We start from the raw sequence: 23661 nt of genomic DNA on the forward strand, positions 1-23661 counted from the left end.
AAAATCGTGTAAAAAATGCTTTCCAAATCAGTTACGTTAGTCGTAGCCACGACTTGGTCCAAAAAAAAAATTGGGTCAACTCGTCCACAAGTAGAGTCAACTCGTCCACAAAAATAGAGTCAACTCGTCCACACATAGTTTTCACAAAAATATAGCCTCATAGCATAAGTGTTTCATATAAAAACGTCTAACCGTGAAAAAGAGAGTCTTTTTAACTTCATATGCACAGTTATTCGGAACACCAATTCGACATAAAACATTGCATTAAAACGAACCCTTACGAACCCCTACGTAACTAGCTGCCGACACATATTCAACACGAAAATGTCGCTCTTATTCCTTTAATACATCACGAACCCCTACGTAACTAGCACCGAATTAATCCCTGAGAATACGTAGATTAAGGATTGTGTAATTATTTTTGTGCGATTTCAGTTTTGCGGCTAAGATCAGTAATTTCTTTCACGCCGCTTCGAGACCGTGGTGTTGTTTAACAAGAAAACTGTCGACACACATTCAATACGAAAATTTCGCTCTTATTCCTTTTATACAGCAACAACCCTTACGTAACTAGCACCGAATTAATCTTTGGAATACGTAGATTAAGGATTGTGTAGTTCGTTGTGTGGATTATTACGTCTGGGGACGTTTATAGTAATGGAAGTGTTAATTGTGCAACAGTTTTAGAAAAAAGCAGAGTGGCTAGCATTACATATAATGAAAATACTTTATTGTAGTTTGCCAAGATAAAAAGCAACATCCAGAGTTGCTTCCCCTGTTTTTTATTACCAGTCCAGATTACCTTTTCCCTGCTAGCAGAGGCCTCTTTTCTCTGTATTTCGCTGGGCTGGAGTTCGCGAGGAAAAGATACCTCTGCCATGGGTCGAACCTGTTTCTGTTGCGCATGCGTGAGCGTTAATAAGCGACCGACGTGCCAAAACCCGTACCATCGCGCGAAAGCTGTCAATATGCTTTGCATGGGTTTAGTCGGAAATCATGAATCAAACTCCGGTTAGTTCTCCTCTTCGAAAAAAAAAAAAAAAAAAACAACTGTTCAATTTCAATCACCTAAAACCTCACTAAAAAGATTGAGCAACAAACGCAGCAAAGACGAGTTTTGTCTTGTTTGTGGGATTAATTCCAAGACATCTGGGCAGGCGAGTTTCTTCAATGTAAATATCGCACAGTTGGATTCGAAGAAAATGTTACAAAACTTTTTGGTAAAATTAGATCAGCTATTCCCAGAAGAATATGCAAAAACTGTAAACGGAAGATTGACTCGTTTGTCAAAAGAGAGAAAATTCTGAATGAAGATAAGGCATTGAATGGCTTCTTTTTATAATTCGTCGCGTGATATTTCTACGGAGGACGCCGTTTCGAATGCGGGCTTATTATCCGGCAGCGGATATACGTTTCATGCATGCGCTATCATTGTAGGCTCAAAATAGTGGCCAGTAATTAATGAACGGAGCATGCGCTCTGGATCTCGTCCACGATCGTGGACGGCGGTTTGATCAAACGAACGTGCGACCCATGGCAGAGGTATCTTTCCCTCGCGAACTCCAGCCCAGCGAAATACAGAGAAAAGAGGCCTCTGCTAGCAGGGAAGATTACCTTCTTTCTGGAAACACAAATATGGCGGCCTAAATGGATTATGACGTCATCACTAGTTTCAGCGAGTTTCAGTTGTTTCAGTTTCAATCGTGATGGCCGTCATCTTCGCCGTCATCTATTGACTATGGCGAATGTTCCCACCGAACATAGCCATTCAAAATATGAATTTTTACCACATCTTTGCGCCCAAAGGCTTTTCTACAATTCCTATACAGTTTTGATACGTCTAATCCCCCCCCCCCCCCAAAAAAAAAAGATACTGTTTTGTCCTCTCATTCTCATTCTCTATGGCCGCCATGTTTTTTTACTTCCTTTTTCTTGATATGGCTTACCCTGGTTACCAGAGTCTCGGGCTTCGTTTACTATTCGCTGACTGCTGACCACTGAACTCCTCGTAGTCAGTAAAGGGCGCATAGTAAACAAACGAAGCTCGAGACTGGTGCCCAGGCTGCACTTATAGCCGCATTGTCACCAGTTTACTTCCGGTTGGGTACGTAACATTCTCGATTATTTTTAACGGAAAATGCGAAAAATATTTCAAAATTATGATAGCAGTGTGCCGATTGGAAGTTTCTTTGATGATGTGTTTGATATTTTAGGGCGGATGACCTGTTAAATAACGCGGATTCTAATAGCCTCTATTGTCTTTTAACGGTTTAGGTTTCCGTCGGACCTCCGGTGACAATGCAGCTTTAAATGTTGGGAGTAAATTCCTGGTTTGGAGATCATCTGGAGGTTGCGTGCATACATATAGACAAACGTGAAAACATTTATATAAAGAGATACACGACATAGATACAGAACAGAAACAGTAACAGACAAGGGAAGAAAATATATGTGGGAATATCAGAATATTCGATGCAAACATCGAAATAGGTCGAAAATGGCAAGTAGCTTGGCATGGAGGTATGAGTGGATGGTTGATAGCTGGTCTGGTTGTCTGGTTGATAGCTGTAAAATTGGACCTGATGGAGCACAATAAAGGTGCCTATTTGTGACTTAGTGTGTTTAGCATCGAAGCCAATGATGTTCCGATGGTGGACTACAAACAACCCGGGCACGCGATTACAATGTGAAGCAAAACAGGCAATTCTTTTATAAAGCGGTGGATCTAATTCCGTTTTATTTCATTTTTTTTTAAACAAATAACTGCTTTGTGCTTGAGTAGCAGATAATATTGTCTCTTCTGATTAGGCTTCTTTGTCAATGTTCCTGAATTAGAACGCGCGCATTTGTGACATCATCATCCTAATTGGCCCCGCGAAAGAAGACTTCGAATTCCACCAAAAGAGAGATGTTGGACTGATTGGTTGCAAGATGATTTCTTAAAACAAGGTTCGCCAAAGGCCGCGAACACAAAATGGCCACGGATCCAGGCAGCGCAACTGATGTTGTGTTCGGCGAAGTTTCGGAGGGCGAGGCCACGGAGAAGAAAGGATTCTTCATCCATCCGCGGTCGCGCGCTTATCGAACATGGGAAACTTGTAATGTATTTTTTTGCTTCCTAACGTTCGTCATCGCACCGTTCCAAGCCTCCTTCGACTCCAGCATAACTTTTCTTTGGGTCGTAGTCTACCTATTGGACGCATCCTTCTTTTTGGACATCGTTTCGAAATTTCACTTGGCATTCTTCGAGAAAGCATCGATAATTACAGACAAGGCGCGCATCAGACGAAACTACATCAAAGGGCGGTTCCTCCTGGACCTGCTGTCTGTGTTACCTCTTGACCTGATCGCACTTTGGTTGACAGTCGACAAAATGGAGCCAAGCCAAGTCCTAGCTTTTGTCCGATTGAATAGACTGCTGAGACTTCACAGGATTATGCAGTACTTCGGTAAGTGAACCTTTGAATTCTTCTTCTTTATTTCTTATCGGTATTAAAGCAATACGAGAAAAGCAAGACGTCGAGATACCTCTTATATATTCGACAGCTGGAAATGATCTGCATCAAACTTATAGTAAATGACATATTTGGAAAACAATATTAACACTATACCTTTTATCACTATTTGATGAAATAAATGTTATTAGATTTGGAAGCTATGTTTTGTTTGATGTTAATGGGATTGCGGCAAAACTAGTTTAATAACAGTTAAGCGGATCATGATCCTTTGGGTCGGTTCCTTAGTGGTGACATCGTTCTACAACACGTAAATGACATGTGGTCCGCTTTTACATGCCTTATATAGAAGGAGATTGAGGTAAGTGAATGAAATTGAGGAAAGTAAAAAATTCGTATTGCTGCGGCTGCTGTACTTATATGTAGTGCCATAGCTAGCACGGGGTCGCCCGCCTCCTAAGTAGAGCAATTAGAGGAATTACAAAAGACATAAACAAAGAAAATACCGAAGAAAACACAAAAAAAATATCTCAGACTCGCCCTCCTAAACTAAGTTTTCTAGCTACGGCCTTGATATGTTCATAGCAGAGCTCCTACGCGGCGCTTAGAACAATAGGTATGAGCCGTCGTGTTGCGGCTGTACGTTTTTGGGTGGCCTTTGATTAGGGAGTGGTCATTAATTTCTGGGTATATGTAGGGGGGGGGGGGCTATGCTTTTTTGGCGCCGATTTAGGGGGGTGACATTTTTTGGGGCTGTCATTAAAAGGGTCATTTCGGGGGCATTTTTTGTGTTTTATTATAATACTGAGCAAGAGAGTCATTGTTCAAATGTAAATTTTACTCAGTTCACAACTGAGTTGTTCAGGTACCAATCTTGTATTTATTAAAAAAAAATTGAGAAACCCTTTCATGGTTGACAGACAAAGCTGCCCGTACAATCAGTTTAACAATAACACGAATACTTTAAAATGTTGCGAAACCTAGACTCAATGTCTTTGTTAACATTGTCTATGATGTAGTCGTTTTCTAGCGACACAAGCATTTGTTGTTTATCTCTGTGCCACTCTTAAATTAGTGAAAGTGAAGATTCATACTTAAATTGAACAGGACAAAATTGCCATATGCTGATCTATATTTTAATAAAGGTTTTATTAAAGTTACACTTAGTATTTCAAGTCTCTGTGAGTTTAGTCGGGCAGATTTTTAGGCTGTAATTTCACTCTCGTGTGTGACACTTTGCCTCGCTCATGACATGGTATTGTGCTGTGTGCGTTTTTCTTCAAACTTTAACGCTTACAAAGATATTAGCGAATGTCCTTTTTCTCTATGTATGCTTTTCAAGGTTTACTTCATCGATTCACGACTGTTATCGTTGAACATTGAATAAGCCAGTTAGGCTTTCCGGTCTAATCGCAGGATATGGACACATGCCTCTAAATATAATTCTAATATTTCCCATTCTATTCAGAAATCCCATAAGCTTGCCGGATCGATTCGAGTTCTGAAAGGGTAAAATTTTCAAATCTGTTGATTGCTTAAAATTTATCTTACATGTTCACATTTTGATGATCATCATCTGTACAAGAACTATGCAAAAATTCCAATTCTTCTGTGATGGTTCGAAATTTCCATGATTGTATTTTTTACTATAAACATACATGAAGTACATGTCGCGGATAAAGGCCTGTAGTCAGAACTCAGGGTTTAACAAAGTCGAAGCAGGCCTCGAATTATAGTGGGTGGCACGATTCAGAAACATTAAGAAAACATTGAGGGGCACAGCCACGCCCAAACTGGTTATTTCCTTATAACTGTTTAAAATTTGGGGAGGCACGTGCCCCCAGACCCCAGTGCCCCACCCCTTGCTACGGCTCTATTTAAACATTTGCAAAATCCCTCATAAAACTGCACATATTACAGAGGAGCGTACGGTAGTCATGGACGACGGCCACGATTTGTATAAGCTCTACCATTTGGCGCACTTAGAATTTGTGTAGGCAATTTCCTAATTATGACTTCTATTTTTTTCGTTTATCTTTTGCAGCTTTTGTTCAATAGTTCAATTAAAGCCGCATTGTCACCAGTTTACTCACGGTCGATTACGTAACAATCTCCGATGATTTTTAACGGAAAACGCGAAAAATATTTCAAAATACTGAAAGCAGTGTGTCTAATGTAAGTTTCTTTGAGGATGTGATTGATAATTTAGTGCGGATGGCCTTTTAAATATCTTGGATTTTAATAGATTCTTTTGTCTTTAACTGGTTGAGTTCCGTCGGACCTCCGGAAGTAAACTGGTGATAATGCGGCTTTAATTTCCATGATAACTGAATTTCCGAATGCCCGTTGTTCTTGTCAATGTTATGGCATATGGCACAATTGGGGTGAAAAGATACTTAAATGAGAATTCGAATGGGAAGGATCTAATAACGCTGCTTTCTTTATAGGTTTTTGCATTTTTAGCATTTGAAATATTTGAAAATGACATTTTTTTACGGGGGAGCATGCCCCCCTGGACTCCCTTATAAAACAATTCTCTTCACGTTTGGAATATTGGTTGAACATAACACTGACTATAGTGATCGATTAAACCCTCGCCGGCAGCCCCCCGAATAGATAAGTCTATTCTGATCCCCAGGATAACCTCGTTTACTCCTTGGAAGCTTCTGGGACCCTGCCGCCATTACGGACTGTAAAGCATATTATGGAATATCCCTGGAAACATTGGCATAACGTCACCCTTCTCCCCACCGTTAGACAGTTTTTAAAAGTCATTTCTCCCATAAGCCAATCAAATCAATTCCACGTTAAACAGACCCAGGATTGCAGCGTAAACAATGTTGGGATCGATTTGGTTTCAGAAAAGACAGTATTAAGGAGAGTGTGATTCCTTGAGAAATTATTTTTTCTCATTCAGGCAAAGCCAAACAAGTAAAAAAAAAACATGAATTCAAAGCAAACAATGAAATGTATCATCCTTTATACAATACAAATGGCTAAATCATATTTTGAAAGTATGGCGCACTAATTTTCCGGCGTGAATGGAGGGCTTTGTGAGGTATTGTGTGGGAGTGTGGACTGGTTACTTATTCGCAGTCACTTTTTGCCAATGCTCTACTCTAACATGTCTTTCGATTTGAAACATTGTTCATTGTTAGAGCATTATAGCTCTTCCAAGACATGACCAGACAGCATTTCCTGATATAATTTAAACATCAAACTCCACAAGTTTCGGCATTTACTTTCTGCAGTTTAATGGTCATGTAAAGCAATATATGGAATTGCTGTGTAATTCTTCAATACAGTTAGGGTCATAACTAAAATTGGAGGCATTTTGTAAATAAAGAAATTATCCAATCACAGCAGAGTACCCACCCCCTCCCCCTTGGTATTTGTATGCCAAGCGATCATTTTAAACAAAATGGCGGCGCGAAGAGTAGTACAAATATACAACCTAACCGTTTCTCTGAAGCTGTTTGACACCCTGAAAATAATATGCCACATTCAATATCGAAAAACTTGCAATTATAGATCGCTAAACGCTGAACACAGACCCTGGAAGCACTGTCGACTCGATGCTAATGCGTTGTAATGAGCTAAGTACAGCAACTAAAACACTAGTGTAAAAGTTTTATACTTGATACATAATTAAATAGAGAACTTCTAACTTTGCCCCTCTGTGTTTCTATCTAAATCACGAGGTATTTAAGTTATTTTTAACTGTTCTTCAAGGCAGTTACTTCATACCAGGGGTCTACAATTAATCCGGAGATTTTACATAGATTTTACTTAATTTTCTCAATAGTTTCACGTGTGTTCAAAATGCAACGGCGTACAGTGAATGTATCAAACATAAGTAGTTATAAAAAAAAATAAGCGAGAGAGAGAGGGCGCTTAAACTTGAACAACCTATTCTTGGTGCAAGTTTACTTGTGTGACCACAGTCATTGTACTCTACTGGACACGAAAATCTTTTTTTGCTTCAAAAGCTTATCTTTCTCAGTCCACCCAAAATGTAGTTTATTTCATAATTTAATTCTTTATCACCAGGGCGTTGACTATAGATTTTCAAGTGTGACAGTATTTAGAATTAGGAGAGTGGTATTTTTGGGACACAGCCCATGTATTCTAGCATAAAAAGGAACTTTTAAAAGTGCTAAGCAATAAATAATAGTTTTTAGTACTTAACTAACTTGTTGGTCAACCCTCCTTGTGTGTAGCCAGTGTGTGTAATGCCTAGTGAACACTAGCAACATAACAACATAACGACATGGGCGCGCGCACTATATTTAGCCCGACATAACGACATGGACATAATGACATAAAAGAAAAAACATGTTTTTTCTCTTATGTCGTAATGTCCATGTCGTTATGTCGAAGATAAGAGTGCGCGCGCCAATGTCGTTATGTCGATATGTCGCTAGTGTGCACTAGGCATAAGTGTATAACTAAGAGAGCATAAGATATCTTATGCTCTCTTGGTATAACCTTACACTTCCCTGGTATAACTTCCCCTCCTGGCGAAATTTTATTTGTCACCATGTCAACTAACTGAAATTCATGAATATTGTTAAATTTTACAATTATTGTGCACACTAGAAACAATTCTGCATTATTTTGGCCTAAAAGTGTGGTAAAGCAGCAGAAATGATCGTGATTTTGAATGTAATATGCTGAGATTGCATTGTTTCTGTTATTTTGTGCCACTATTACTTTGCTTATTCTAGCGGGGAATTATGTGATCCTGTGCTTTGCAAGTGTTCACCATAAATTAAAACTAGCATCATCCCCAGAAAACCAACCCAACAACCCCTTTCCAAATACTCCAAAGCATTAAACAGACATATGAGAAAAATTTGGTGACAGTTAACTTATATGATGTCTTCAGAAGAAAATCACCCCCATTCCCACCCTTGGATCTGTCTCTGTATGGGTGTGTTCATTAGAAATAAGGTATAGACATGAAAGCCCTACAGAAAATGTAGGACAACAGACAGAATCATCCACTTTTGGGAGATTGAGATTAATTAAACCACCTTTAAACTGGTTTAAGTGCTGGTGTGAATGCGGTACTAGCCGTAATAGTTGCAATACGGTGTTTTCGTGCATGTCTGGAAGTATGGATTATTTTTTCTCATTTTACCTTATCTGGACGAAGTTCGATTCTCGGTCATGTCAAAGATGTTTTTTTCTACATTGTTTACATTTACTATCAGTACTGTCTTTACGCAGCAGTAACGATATATTTCAGCGCATAGCCTGGATTTTCCCACGGGGCTGTGTCATGCATGTAGTCTTGACGTTTACATGGTAACCCTTGCCACAGGGTAACCATAAGAAAAAAAATGTCATCACTTACGATATTGAATTGATACAGCACAGGGTACCCATCAGGATCTTAGGGCTAGCAGGCCCGTTTCCAGGATTTCTAAAGATTTTAGATTTAGGGTTAATTATCATTCATGGGCTTTTGAAGTAACACAGTGGCTACATGCACTGAAAGTCGCTTTACCTTTGACGATCTTTCCCTTTCTTTACCTTTTCCTTATCTTTACCTTTGACGATCTTTGACGATCTTTGCCCAGCAAATAGAATTCTTAATTGTCTTTAGTGTCCACAAGCGGCTACAACCAAGTGTATGCGAAGCTCAAATCAAATTCACTTTCCTGCTTACCTTTTATCAACAAATAAAAAAATATAGAGTACCTACTAGGTCGACAATTTACTCGGTTATTTGAATAAATTGAAAACTGTCGGACATTTAGTCCATTGAGGACCTTCCCCAACTGTCGGGCATTTAGTCCATTGAGGACCTTCCCCAACTGTCGGGCATTTAGTCCATTGAGGACCTTCCCCAACTGTCGGGCATTTAGTCCATTAAGGACCTTCCCCAACTGTCGGACATTTAGTCCATTGAGACCTTCCCCAACTGTCGGGCATTTAGTCCATTAAGGACCTTCCCCAACTGTCGGGCATTTGGCCACTGCGTTTTGCTAACCTTCGCGTTTGTTTGCGAATGAATTTAAATGTTTTTCTGTTATACGAGTAAGCTTCTGCCAGAGCATTTCTTGAGAAAAGCGAAGCTCGCGAAAACTCCACCACTTTGTAACCGAAAAATAGATTGCTAAGGCCCGATTCATATATCGCGCTTCTGCCAGGCACGTGGACATTTTGAAACATTTCGACGATGAAATAGTCTAGCTTTAGATTGAGAGCGCGACGTATTAACCGGATCTAGAGAAGAGAACCAAGCCAGCAAACCAAAACTTACAGCTTCTTAGTAGATAAAGGAGAATTGGAAATCTTGTAAACTCTTAAAAAAATGCACAGGCATGTAAGCTAAAAGTAGCGCGTACTTCGAAAACGCGCTAACGAAAAAGTACAAATGAACATCCATCCAAGTCCTTATATGGTGATGATGGACGTTTTGGCATTGATTGACAGCGCTACAAAATTTAGAATAAATGACGAAACGAATTCCAATTAACTGAAATCACAAATCTTTTAAGATTTAATTAAAATTGTCCATTAGATCGACAGTCCATCTGCTCAATTTTCGAACTGCGGTTCTTTCTCCAGAAGCCCAGCTCCAATTCATATTTAAGGCAATCATCTATAAATAAGTTTACTCTTTCGGCCATTAAAATGGCGACGGACGTCCACATTGCAACGGATGTTGCGTTTAGTGGCATCTCAGAGGATGAGAACTCGGGGGAAAAAGGATGCGAGGCCATGGAAAAGAAAGGATTCTTCATCCATCCGCGGTCGCGCGCTTATCGAACGTGGGAAACTTGTAATGTATTTTTCTGCTTCCTCACGTTTGTTATCGCACCATTCCAAGCCTCCTTCGACTCCAGCATAACTTTTCTTTGGGCCGTAGTCTACCTATTGGACGCATCCTTCTTTCTGGACATCGTTTCGAAATTTCACTTGGCATTCTTCGAGAAAGCATCGATAATTACAGACAAGGCGCGCATCAGACGAAACTACATCAAAGGGCGGTTCCTCCTGGACCTGCTGTCTGTGTTACCTTTTGACCTGATCGCACTTTGGTTGACAGTCGACAAAATGGAACCAAGTCAAGTCCTGGCTTTTGTCCGATTGAATAGACTGCTGAGACTTCACCGTATTATGCAGTACTTCCGTGAGGTTTAAATGCGTTTGTATGCGTTATTGCAAATGCAGTAGGTAAATGCAGTAGTAGGTAAATGTTTGATAGCATTTTTCAAGTTTTTTTTCCTACTTCCACTGTTATAATTTCAACGATTGTGTAATGATGTTCACGATGATCAAATGATGACGAGAAAGAAAATAACAGTGAAAATTTAATTTTATCTATTAATATATTTATACTTATATATACCAAAAACTGGAAATCGATTCTGCCAAATTTTCGTCTTTAATAAGACTTCTTCAGGGCAGACTGCAGACTGCAGGGCAGATTGTCTGCCCTGAAGAAGTCTTATTAAAGACGAAAATTTGGCAGAGTCGATTTCCAGTTTTTGGTGTATTGTATTCATTGTTCTGGTACGAGATCGCGACAGTTTGGGCTTTTTTATTCTATACTTATATATAGTTACAGTAAAAAATAGGATAGAATTAGATGGGTAAAATGTGGCATTCTCACATCAATTTCTTATTTTAAAAATCATATTTTGCGATTTATATAAACGTTCCTACATCTGCTATAATGACTTTTTCAAACTGCTTTTCTTTTTAATATCCTTGCTGCTCATGTAATATGAGATATTTTATTGATAAACTTTGGTGGCGGTTTTTTTTCTGTAGATGCCCGAGATAACGATCTTCGCTCGAACACCACCACAGTTAGGGCGTTCAGATACAGCGCCATGTCGTTCATCATTATCCACCTATTTGCATGTGGCTGGTACTATCTGGCATGTGACAACATGGCCGATGGCAAAGGCAAATGCATAACTAAATCCTGGGCCAATCTGAAAGCAGGTAACTGACCTACATCATTGCAATTAGGTCGTTTTTTTCAGGCACGATGGTTCTTTGAGCGAGAAATGCAAGGATTCGAGAAGTCGGTGTTTCTTATCAGGCCGACTTGTAACTTCGTGTAAAAAGAACTTGGCTGAAAGAGATTGTTAATTGGTTAAGGAAATTGCAACAAGCAAGATAAAATATTGTTTTATTTTATATAAATGCTGAAACAGAGGGTTCGAGTAATCGGGACAACTGTGCATTTGGGATTTTGTAAATAAGTGTTATCTTTAAGACAGTCATTTTTGAATTCACAGCCAAGGAAATGTTGGAGTTTGGTGCGTTTCCACGATATATGACGGCGCTTTATTGGGCAACGGCCACTGCTTCTTCTACCGGGTGAGTGCTCAGGTCTTGATACTTGGGGTAGCTGTGATGAGTAATAAGCCTGGCTGCTTTGCTGCTCGTGTTTTTTTTTAAGAAAAATGGCGGCCATCGCGACACATAAATCCTGGAGGAAATTTCAGTTCTTTCCAATGATTTTGTGCCATTCTTGTGAAGAAAAAAATATTGAACATTTCTTGGATATACGTTCGAAAAGAAATTGGAGTATTTTCAAAAACAAGGGTGTTATGAAGGTTCTAAAAGGGAAATGTGACAAAACCAGATTGAAAGGATGAATCCGAGTAGCTGGTTAGATGGCGACAGGAACATTTTTGAGGTGGAGGTATCTTTTAATAAATGCCTTATCTGTTTTTTGCTTTGCATAGAATTTATTGAAGCTTTGAAAAATTACAGTACTATAGTATTCAAAGTATATATAATCACTACTACATACCTTTCAACCTCAGAAAATCTCAAGGCTTGAGAATTTTTTGGGGGTGAGGGGTGGGGTATATTTATTTTTGGGGGTGAGGGGTGGGGGATATTTAATTTTTGGGGGGTGAGGGGTGGGGTATACCCTTAAAGGGGCTCACAAGCTATAGCAGTTTAATGGCTTTCCTGCTATTATTGAGCCAATCAGCAGACGTTTGCTGTTCAGAAAGCTCTCACACACAATATAGATCTCACACGCCTGTTTGAGTGGCACTACAAAAAATAGAAAAATAGGCAAAATGTGGATTTTCTATTAGGATTTTCTATTCAGGATTTCTCTTAAGTGATAAAAATTGCTAAATAGCGGGAGATTTGTTGCTCTATGCGGGAGAGCGGGAGAAGAAGTCCAAAATCTTGAGACTCCCGCCTAATGTGGGACAGTTGACAGGTATGCTACTGCCGATAAAAATGCAAATAAAATGTATGCATTTTAGTAACTAAACAAGTCAACTTGAATGATTGTGAAGCTCTGTCCACCCTTCAATAGAAATGACTATGTTCTACAGGACTGTCAAAATGTACTGAAAGAGGTGGTAGCAAAAAAGTAGCTTGGTGTGAGAGATTGAGGCACAATTATGTAGCTCTATTATTTTCATTTTCATCATCAGACAAAGTAGCAGACGATAAAAGGTGAAGTAGCCAGAAGAGCTCTGGCATTCACTGGCTTGTTTTGGCAGCCCTGTTCTATAGCTATAACAAAAATAACATATGGATAATAATACAGATACTAAAATACTAATAGCTCACACTGTATTGATGGTTAGGTTTGGAGATATTCATGCAGTTACAGACTCAGAGAAGTGGTATTCCATTCTTTGCATGTTGATTGGTATTGCCTACTTCTTTGGCCTTTTGCTTGGAAGTATGGCTTCAATTATTACTAACCTTGATGCCATGCGAGCCAGTTATAATCACCATCTCACTGCCATCAAGCAGCATATGGTAAGTCTGCTGAACTGTTGTTGAGATCTTTTTTAACAGGGGGAGGGGTGCTTATTGGGCAGAGGGGGGTCATTATTTAAAGGAGGGAACTTATTCTGATCATTATGGTATAATAGTTAGAGAGAACCATTCTGAAAAAAATAAGTGGTACAGTAATACTGCAACTAGAGTTAACTGTTTTGATACCAATATTTGAGTGACAATGCTAACATTATATTAGGTTAAAACTACTGTACAGTAGAGCAAGAAGCTGATGACAGCAAAATTGAATTGAAGAATTTGATAAGCTGACAAAAAAGAGATTAAGGACCATGCTTATTATTTTGTTATATATTTTATATTAACAGCAAGACCTCAATATATCTAAGAAAGTGCAGGAGCGTGTTGTTGCATACTATGAATACCTGGTGAGTATTTCCAATCAATCTATCTATTATTATTTTAGAAATTGAGAATAAAATATAACTTCTTATTGTGATGTAGAACTAATTGTGTTTTCTCCCCAGTGGTTAACTACAGAGGGAGTAAACACTCAAGGAATATTTAAGGATCTGCCTGTCACTCTACAAACTGAGCTTGCTCTTAGCATCAACAACAAAGTACTAGAAAAGGTAATAATTCTTGCAAATGACTGCATAAAATAATTCTAACTACACCAAGTGTTGCTTCCATACCTGCCAAGATAACAACTTCAAAACTATGAATAATGGATTATAAAGCTGCAAAATAGTTTATCTTGTGGTATGTCAAACAAGGCAACACCAACAATGTTGGCCAGTGTTGGCTTTGTTAACACAGGGCTATAGGTTACATACTACAATGTAATTTTGTCACACAAGGCATGATGGTCAGGGTAAACCATGAAATGCTAGTGTTACACCATCTTTTTTGGTTAAAAGCGGGTATTCATACCATGGCACCTTGGGAGAAGGGGAACATAAAAGAGGGATAATGGTTGTGATACGGGTAGAGGTAGTTGGCAGGGGATGAGGGAGGGTCATTGTGGGGATAATGCTACGTTGAGTGGAGTTGGACTATAAGAAGTGTCCGGGGTAGTGATGCAGTTGTTCTTGCCATGGCGTATCGGGTGAATGGGAAGATTAAGGAGGAGGTATTGGGTAGGGATGTATAGACCGGAAAACAAAAAGGCTGATAAGGGGTAAGGTGTACAAAACAAAAGTTCATAAACATGCACATAAATGTATAATAAATTACAGTAAATAAGGAATTGAATATTTCATAGAGCTCTTTGAAAGGTTAAGCAGCCTTACGTGTTTTCTAGTACAGGTTTATCATCAGGGGGTAAGACCAAGTACTAGTCAAATGCGACCAGGAGAATGGAAACCGGGAGCCGAGGGATGCTAGGGGGATGGTCAGGGTAGTGCTAGTGTTACACCTCTTGTAGAAACTGTAAGGCATATTAATGTATGTAGTGTTACATAGGGTTATGTTTACATCAGGTTTTTGGATCAATTATAGCATGGATACTATCCAGGGCATTTTATAAAATGTGTGTTATATTTCAAAACACATAGAGTTTAGGTCTTGTTTCTATTATGGCTTGAGACAATGTTTTCACTGCCATTTGGTGTCTTTTCAGGCTGAGGTATTCAAAGATCTCAGTGCTGGCTCCAAGCGGATGCTCACCACATACATCAAGCCTGTGTTCTTCATGCCTGACCAAGTAATCATCAACAAAGGCGATGTTGGGAGTGCAATGTATTATATCCATAGGGGAAAAGTTGAGGTAAGAAGGAATGACTATACATGCTACACAGGGGATTTGGTTATAAGCTTGACAAGTGTTTTTTCAGTGGTTGGGTGTTGGATTAATTTGTTTTCATTATTTTGGTTTTTAAAAACTTTGAAATACTTTTAAAGACTTGGCAATATTTTTGGGGAAGAAAAGTACTTTTTGTTCTTCATTTTCCCCTATTTGCAAAGATTGCATATTTTTGATGAATTTAAAACAGAAACAGATGGATTTGTAAAGCAAGAAAAAACATTGTGAAGTGTTTTGAAAAATGGTTTCTATTCTGATGTGGACTTTTGAAAGTATTAGGAAGTCAGGGGCTTCAAATTACTATTATTAGGTAGTATTTAATTTTTATGCTCTTTCAAACTCCCCCCCCCCCCCCCCCCCACCTTCATACTAATGACTGGGTTCATTTCCCATGGAATCAACTATTGCTTGAAAGAATGACCTACCTTGCAAAAAATATTAACCATGTAAATGTTCCTTTAGGCTTTAAGTGAAGATGGGGTTAAAGTGGTTCTAGAAGAAGGACACTTATTTGGAGAGGTAGGGACACAAATACTTGTAAGTAAATGTTATCTGTAGCGCAGAGAGTATTATGATAATTTTTCAATTTTTAAAGGATTGTATACAAGTATAGATTATTATTTGATAATGTTGCTGCATAGGGTATGCTGACTTTGATAGAAAAAGCTTATATAATAAAGGAGTGGGGCTTAATGGAGTGTGTTCTTTGTTATTCTAGGTGTATTGCATTTATTCAACTGTGTTTTACTTATATTCTAAGCCATGTTTGATAATTCCTAGAACCTTCAGACAAAATCTATTTCAGAATTGAAACTGTTTATTGTCTTGTTTCCTTTTGCATAATGTGGTCTATAACAGTACTCGGGTGAACAATCAATGAAATTTGACTATTAAAGAAAAGTTTTTTAATTTCATTTTGTCTCTCAGGTTACACTGGTGTATAACATTCTGCGCACCACTGTTGTGCGTGCCATCACACCCTGTGTTATCTGTGTGCTTGAACGCCAGGACATGAACAAAGTGCTCAACTACTATCCTAAGGGTACAGGTCAATGTAAATGAATACAAAATAACCAGAAAAATTCATTATGCCCTTAGATACTACAGATCATGGATACTACTTTTTTCTGTTGTCTTAGAGCTTTGCATGCTTCATGCTCTTTCTCAACTCATCTAAAAATGGATTTCGTGACAAAATGTTGATCTAGTTGCAGAAATATTTCATTCCCTTAGCATTATTTTTCACTAAATGTATTTATAAATTAAATGGCATACCCTGAGGATTTCCTAATTCGACAAAACATCACTAAAAAGTTTTTATCATTCTTTCTCTTTGTTTTTTTTTTTTTTTTGTACAGCTCTTCAAAAACTCCACAACATTGTTGAAGATCGCTGTGAGATTGTTCAGTCTAAAGGAAACTCTGTCCTAGAAATGACAACTGATGAAGCAAACCATGAACTCTTACATACTGTGGTAGGTGGTGACTATTGTGTTGTGCAGAAGAGGGTGTGGTTTCCCGCTTGATTACCTGCTTTAGACTGTAATCTTTAATAGTTCTCTATTTGAAACTGTGCTTTGATACAGGGCTTCTGGAATTACGCGCTTGTGTGGAAGCGCGTAATTTGGCTTTATCTGCCTAATCCGTGTAATCCACAAATTTCCACGTAATCCCGTGTAATTTGGCTATATTTTGATAAACAAAACATTTAATTGCACAGCTGATTTGTTCTATTAGGGTTCTTACCTATATTTCTCGTAAAAAAAGAGAGATATTCTTCGTAAGAGTGCGATATTTGAACTGAATTTCGAAAACAAATAAAATGACTAAGCGTTCTTTGCTAAACCGCGAAGGCCTAGGACTAATAATAAAATACCTTTTTTAATTGGCTGGTGGCTGGGAGCCAATTAAAACTTGCCTAAGATATTTTCACACAAAAAAATAACCTTTTCAAGTTATTTCGTGCTTTCCTTTGGTACAAAATGTAGTTTGGGCGTAATATTGATATTCCGTGTAATTTAGCGCGTAATTCAGTAAAGAATCCTGCAAAATTTTGATTTTTAAAGAAAAATGTATTGCAAAATCCTGCGTAATTTAGCGCGTAATGATTGATTTTCCACGTAATTTAGAGCGTAATTTAGCAAAGAATCCCGCGTAATTTTGAGTTTTTTTTCGTGTAATTCCAGAAGCCCTGTTGATAATAGAGAAATATTAATCACAAAAAGATAATTTTTATCCAGGCCCTTTTGTGTAAAACAGAGCCTACAATATATTAGGGCCTTTTTGGTCTTTGTGTTAATCCTAAAATAAGTGTGAGCATTTGGTGAAACCAGCATGAGCTTACCATTATGATCAGTGCACAATTCCACAAAGTGGATGTCAGCTTTTCATTGTCAACCACTCACTGCGGGGGATGCTAAAGCTTCTGGGAAATGGGTGCAGATTGGCCAAAAGATTTAGCAAGCTGTATTGTAATTGACTTAGATTTCTGTTTCCTTGTAGGGCTACAAAGAACCGACAAATAAAGGGCATAGGTAAGGAAGAATACACACGCACCAACCTTCTAAAAGAAAAAACAGGCGGTCTTGTGGACAAAGAAGCCCACTAACAAAACAAAAACAAAATATTTTCCATCTGGATGGGTTTGTTTTTAACACTTATGTAAGTTGATGTCATATGGACTGTACAGTGTGTGTGTGTTAAGCACAAAACAAAGCAAAAATTGACTACAGTCATTTAAAATTTGAGACCTATTTTGCAAAAAAATCCATTGAAAATGTGTTATCCAGTGATCTAACTCGTATTTTTTTGCATTAGTAAAAGATTTTCACGGTTTTATACGCAAGTTACTCCCAGTTATAGTGCTCAGATGTCGCAATTTGCAGGGTTTTCTAGGACAGTGCTGTGTGATTTCTCTAGTCAAGACTATTATGCCACTTGTTTGATATCTTCTCATTACATTTCACAGCTTCTGGCAGCGTCTGACAACAACAGTGATCCACCCCCACTCCAAAAAGCTGTACATATGGGAGCGTGTGCATCTGGGGGCACTAGTTCTTACCTTCATGCTGAACTCATTTGTTGCTTCATTCTCTGTTGGGCTCCATCACCTTGGTTATGGCGAGAATATCTACATGAATATCATCCTATTTGTTTCTTACATCCTTGATGCCATTCTTATTTGCGATTTTCTGCTGAGATTCAACCTTGCCACAGCTGCAACATCAGGTACATTATTTCAATTACATTTTATATTCCTTATAGAGGGAGGGGATCACTGGTGTAAACGTAACACAAGAAAGAGGGAATCAGTAGTGTTAACATTACATGAGAGGGTATCACTGGTATAAACATGACAGGAGAGAGGGGGGATCACTAGAGTGGAAACATTAATACAAGAGGGAGGGGATAACTGGTGTTAACAGGACAATAAAGGTAGGGTATCACTGCTGTAAACATGACATGAGAGGGAGGGGGTCACTGGTGTAAACATGACATGAGGGAGGGAATCACTGGTGTAAACATGGCATGAGAGGGGGGAGATCACTAGTGTAAACATGACATGAGAGGAAGGGCATCACTGGTGTAAACATGACATGAGAGGGGGGAGATCACTAGTGTAAACATGACATGAGAGGGAGAGGGTCACTGGTGTAAACATGACATGAGGGAGGGAATCACTGGTGTAAACATGGCATGAGAGGGGGGAGATCACTGGTGTAAACATGACATGAGAGGGAGGGGATCACTGGTGTAAACATGACATGAGAGGGAGGGGATCACTGGTGTAAACATGGCATGAGAGGGGGGATATCACTAGTGTGAACATGACATGAGAGGGAGGGGATCACTGGTGTAAACATGACATGAGAGGGAGGGTATCACTGGTGTAAACATGACATGAGGGGGAGGGGATCACTGGTGTAAACATGACATGAGGGAGGGTATCACTGGTGTAAACATGGCATGAAAGGGGGGAGATCAGTAGTGTAAACATGACATGAGAGGGAGGGGATCATTGGTGTAAACATGACATGAGAGGAAGGGGATCACTAGTGTAAACATGACATGAGAGGGAGGGGATCACTTGTATTAACATGATAGGAGAGAGAGGGAATCACTGGTGTAAACATGACATGAGAGGGAGGGGATCACATGTGTTAACATGACATGAGAGGGAGGGGATTTGTGGTGTAAACATGACATGAGAGGGAGGGAATCACTAGTGTAAACATGACATGAGAGGGAGGGGATCACTTGCATTAACATGATAGGAGAGGGAGATAATCACTTGCATGAACATGACAAGAGATGAAGGGGATCACTGGTGTAAACATGACATGAGAGGGAGGGAATCACTAGTGTAAACATGACATGAAAGGGAGGGGATCACTAGTGTAAAGATGACGGGAGAGGGAGGGGATCACTGGTGTAAACATGACATGAGAGGGAGGGGATAACTTGTATTAACATGATAGGAGAGGGAGGTAATCACTTGTGTAAACATGACAAGAGATGAAGGGCATCACTGGTGTAAACATGACATGAGAGGGAGGGGATCACTTGTATTAACATGATAGGAGAGGGAGGTAATCACTTGCGTAAACATGACAAGAGATGAAGGGGATCACTGGTGTAAACATGACATGAGAGGGAGGGAATCACTAGTGTAAACATGACATGAGAGGGAGGGGATCACTGGCGTAAACATGACATGAGAGGGGGGGATCACTAGTGTAAAGATGATGGGAGAGGGAGGGGATCACTAGTGTAAACTTGGCATGAGAGGAAGGGGATCACTAGTGTAAACATGAAATGAGAGGAAGGGGATCACTAGTGTAAACTTGGCATGAGAGGAAGGGGATCACTGGTGTTAACATGACATAAGAGGGAGGGGATCACTTGTGTTAACATGACATAAGAGGGAGGGGATCACTTGTTTTAACATGACATGAGAGGGAGGGAATCACTTGTTTTAACATGATAGGAAAGGAGGGGATCGTTGGTGTAAACATGACATGAGAGGGAGGGGATCTTTGGTGTAAACATAACATTAGAGAGTGGGGATCAATGGTGTAAACAATATGACAGGATAGGTAGAGTATCACTGGTATAAACATGACAGGAGAGGGAGTGGATCACTGATGTAAAGACCTACATGACCTCTTTCTTGTAGATTTGAAGAAGATCCGTGCCAACTACATTCGCACAAAACTTTTCTGGCTTGACCTGCTAGCTATAATTCCCATTGAGATCATTGCTTTTGGCTTCTCGGGTCACTTTCGCTGGCACATGCTTTCTTTCCTGAAACTCAACCGCTTCTTTAAGATTGGACGGGTAAGTAGTAGATTTATTTGTTGAAGGTATTTGCCTAGGCTAAAAAGGTGTTTTGTTTTGATATTTTTCACATAGTTCTGATAAAGTTGTGGTTATTTAAAAAAAAAACATTCAGAATCTGTAAGATCTGGTGCATCAAGAAAGTGTGAAATTTTTTTATGATTGATAGCTTGAGGTGTTAATTGGATTATGTTATATTTTAAAATATATTTAGTTTTCAAGGCGATTAAAGAAAAAAAAAACTAGTGGAAATGAATCAGAAGTGAAAGAGGAAATATATGTGGCAGTGCATCGTAAAAGCATGATTTCTAAATATTTGAGATATTTATAACTTTTTAAAAGTATTTCACTAATGCAGAACAGGAAATATTAAATTTAAACGATGCACTGCCACAGATTTGTTTCTCTTTCGCTACTGATTCATTTCCACTACTTTTTGTCCCTTTGATGCACCAGATCTTACAAATTCTGAATCTTTCGCTGAAATAACCACAACTTTGTTGAAACTATGTTAAATAATATCAAAATGAAATCCCTTTTTCAGCCTGTGCTATGTAACTTCTCTCCCGGCTAGAGCTTTTTGGTGAGGAATTATTTAAATATGAGGGGGTGAATTATTGAATACTAGCCTAGGTAAATACCTTGATATATTCTGTTGATATACTCTGTTGATATCTCTGTTGATTCATTTTAATTTTTGTATTGTCAAAATAAATTGGAAAAAGAACTTAATTGTTTTTACATAGCATAAGATACCCTGGGTCTATGACTATCAAAGACCTGTTTGTTTGGTAACAAAGACAAATGTCCCAAATATTTTTAAAAGTTTATTATGAATATTTATTATTGTAGCTTGTATCACATTTTGAGGAGCTTGAGAACAGGTTTGACTCCAGTGTCGCAAACATCCGTGGACTCAAGTATGGAATCTACATTCTCCTGACAACTCACATTTCTGCCTGCCTTTGGATTTTTGAAGCCTGCTATGGCGATGAGTAAGTCCCATACCCATATTATTAGACAGTACTGGGTGTAATATTACTACTTTTTATTTTGGTAAAATTACTCTAGAAATCGATTGTATTCGCCCGCTTGCATAAATGTTAAAGTAGCTGCCTTCATGCTTGTCTATCTGATTTCATCCTTCAAGCAGTGAGAAGAACAAAAAAGAGATTTTCAATTTTTCTATTGAGATTATTTACCTACTAAATTCCACATATCGAGCATTCAAGAGTGTTATTTGAAGGGACAACTTTCCTAATGTTAAGTTGCGAATACCTTATTCTAGTGTTCAGTTAAAGAAAAAGAAGAGTAATACATATAATTATGTTTTTAATTTGTGGTGTTTTGATGGCAGAAATTGAGTCAGGTGATATTGTAGTTTGATAATCCTCTTGTTTTTTATGCAAGCTAGAGGTATTCTCTGATATAATTTTCAGTGCTCATGCTTGCTGCCTGCTTTGTTTCGCCTGTACACACTTCATCTTATCTATACTTTTAATTAAATTAAAGTCTTCTGTAATCTACTGTAGACCTCCACCACCCAATATTACACACATAATAATTTTTCATTGAAAGAAACATTTACCCAGCTTTCTGTGTTAATTGTCAGAGCTTCACTGTGATTGGTTTATTTTGAGCAGTGAATAACTTAAGTTTGAAGGGATTTTGCACTGTAGATTTGTAGTAAATATCACATAAAAATGCATTATTCTGATTCATTTTCCCCTCTGCTGCAAATGAAAGTTGTGGAAGCAAATAATGTATTCCTATTAATAATTAACCATTATTGTTTTGGATAATACAGAAATGCACCAGCCTATGTTTCATTTCATATTTCTTATTGTAGCTGTCAGCACGGTAGCTGGGCGGAGCATGTTATTCAGATCAAAGATTCTATTGGTCTGCGAGAGTATGTAGCAAGCATGTACTGGTCCGCCGCTGCTATGAGTTCGACTGGATATGGTGACATCCATGCCCACGATGCTCTGAGTGAGATAATCTCCATCATAGTCATGTTCACTGGGTTGCTGCTCTATGGTTACTGCCTCTGTGGCTTCTCTGCCACAATTGCAAACACGATGAAGCCTAAGTAAGTTCTACATATTATTCCAGTTTAGCTTTTTAAGATAAGGTGCAATCAATTCAAATAAGGTAGAGCCAAAGAGGTACGCTGTACCTGTACATGTTTGGAATCAGCACCACTTTTGGATTTCAAGGAGCACAAAACTAAACATTTATGGTGTGTCTATTAATTACATAACAGGGCAGAGTTCCAAGAGCGTGTAGATGCTGCTGTCAAATTCATGACAACCCAAAACCTTGACTCCACCCTTATTCAGCGTGTGATTGACAGCCTTTCTATGGTTTGGAAAATGCACAGGTACTGTAGATATTCCCTTGTTTTCCCACTGCTCAAAGTATACTCTCTGATGTGCATCCTGTGTTTTAAGACTTGTGAATGTGTCTGTCTTTGGTCTCCATATAACAGCAAAGTAAATTGTGTAAATTGTATTTGTGTCCTTCCCATTTTTGTAAGGTGTTTATATTTTGACTCTAAGGTGAACTGTGTTTACTGTGTGCAAGGTAAATAACTCCTCATTCCTTCCCCTGTAGAGGAGAAAATATCCCAGGAAGCAAGCGCCTGATGGCAGATATGCCGGTCAGATTACAGCAGGAAGTCTGTGCTGAGGAGTGCACTGATCTAATCAAGCAGGTGTGTGATAGGGGCTATGAAGCAGGTGTGTGATAGGGGCTATGAAGGGAGCAGGTGCGTGATAGGGGCTATGAAGGAGGTGTGTGATAGGGGCTATGAACGAGGTGTGTGATAGAGGCTAGGAAGGAAGCAGAGGTGTGATACGGGCTATGAAGGAGGTGTGTGATAGGGGCTATGAAGGAGGTGTGTGATAGAAGCTATGAAGGAAGTGTGTGATAGGGGCTATGAAGGAGGTGTGTGATAGGGGCTATGAAGTAGGTGTGTGATAGGGGCTATGAAGGAGGTGTGTGATAGGGGCTAGGAAGGAAGCAGAGGTGTGATAGGGGCTATGAAGGAGGTGTGTGATAGGGGCTATGAAGGAGGTGCGTGATAGGGGCTAGGAAGGAAGCAGAGGTGTTATAGGGGCTATGAAGGAGGTGTGTGATAAGGGCTAAGAAGGAGGTGTGTGATAGGGGCTATGAACGAGGTGTGTGATAGAGGCTAGGAAGGAAGCAGAGGTGTGATACGGGCTATGAAGGAGGTGTGTGATAGGGGCTATGAAGGAGGTGTGTGATAGGGGCTATGGAGGGAGCAGGTGTGTGATAGGGGCTATGAAGGGGGGGTGTG

The 23661-nt window shown here is 39.1% G+C and overlaps 1 protein-coding gene across 5 annotated transcripts in view; it reads left to right on the plus strand.

Annotated features, from left to right (window-relative positions):
• Positions 1–2869: 2869 nt before the first annotated feature.
• The window catches only part of LOC5507189, a 51343-nt gene continuing 30551 nt past the window's right edge, over positions 2870–23661 (plus strand). Inside the window, exons 1-17 of one of the 5 annotated variants that reach the window (XM_048724903.1) lie at positions 2870–3449; positions 11244–11420; positions 11720–11801; positions 13043–13220; positions 13568–13627; positions 13727–13831; positions 14821–14967; positions 15466–15522; positions 15931–16057; positions 16362–16477; positions 17505–17536; positions 17971–18230; positions 20179–20339; positions 21192–21334; positions 22189–22431; positions 22606–22722; positions 22956–23055. In XM_048724903.1, coding sequence (XP_048580860.1) covers positions 2975–3449; positions 11244–11420; positions 11720–11801; positions 13043–13220; positions 13568–13627; positions 13727–13831; positions 14821–14967; positions 15466–15522; positions 15931–16057; positions 16362–16477; positions 17505–17536; positions 17971–18230; positions 20179–20339; positions 21192–21334; positions 22189–22431; positions 22606–22722; positions 22956–23055 — 2580 coding nt within the window. In that variant the 5' untranslated portion in view covers positions 2870–2974. Of the gene's footprint in view, positions 3450–11243; positions 11421–11719; positions 11802–11847; positions 12130–13042; positions 13221–13567; positions 13628–13726; positions 13832–14820; positions 14968–15465; positions 15523–15930; positions 16058–16361; positions 16478–17504; positions 17537–17970; positions 18231–20178; positions 20340–21191; positions 21335–22188; positions 22432–22605; positions 22723–22955; positions 23056–23661 lie in introns of those variants that run through there. The other 4 variants (XM_048724904.1, XM_048724907.1, XM_048724905.1 and 1 more) reach the window with 4 other exon arrangements.

This window comes from Nematostella vectensis, chromosome 3 (assembly GCF_932526225.1).
Source record: "Nematostella vectensis chromosome 3, jaNemVect1.1, whole genome shotgun sequence".
Lineage (NCBI taxonomy): Eukaryota > Metazoa > Cnidaria > Anthozoa > Actiniaria > Edwardsiidae > Nematostella > Nematostella vectensis.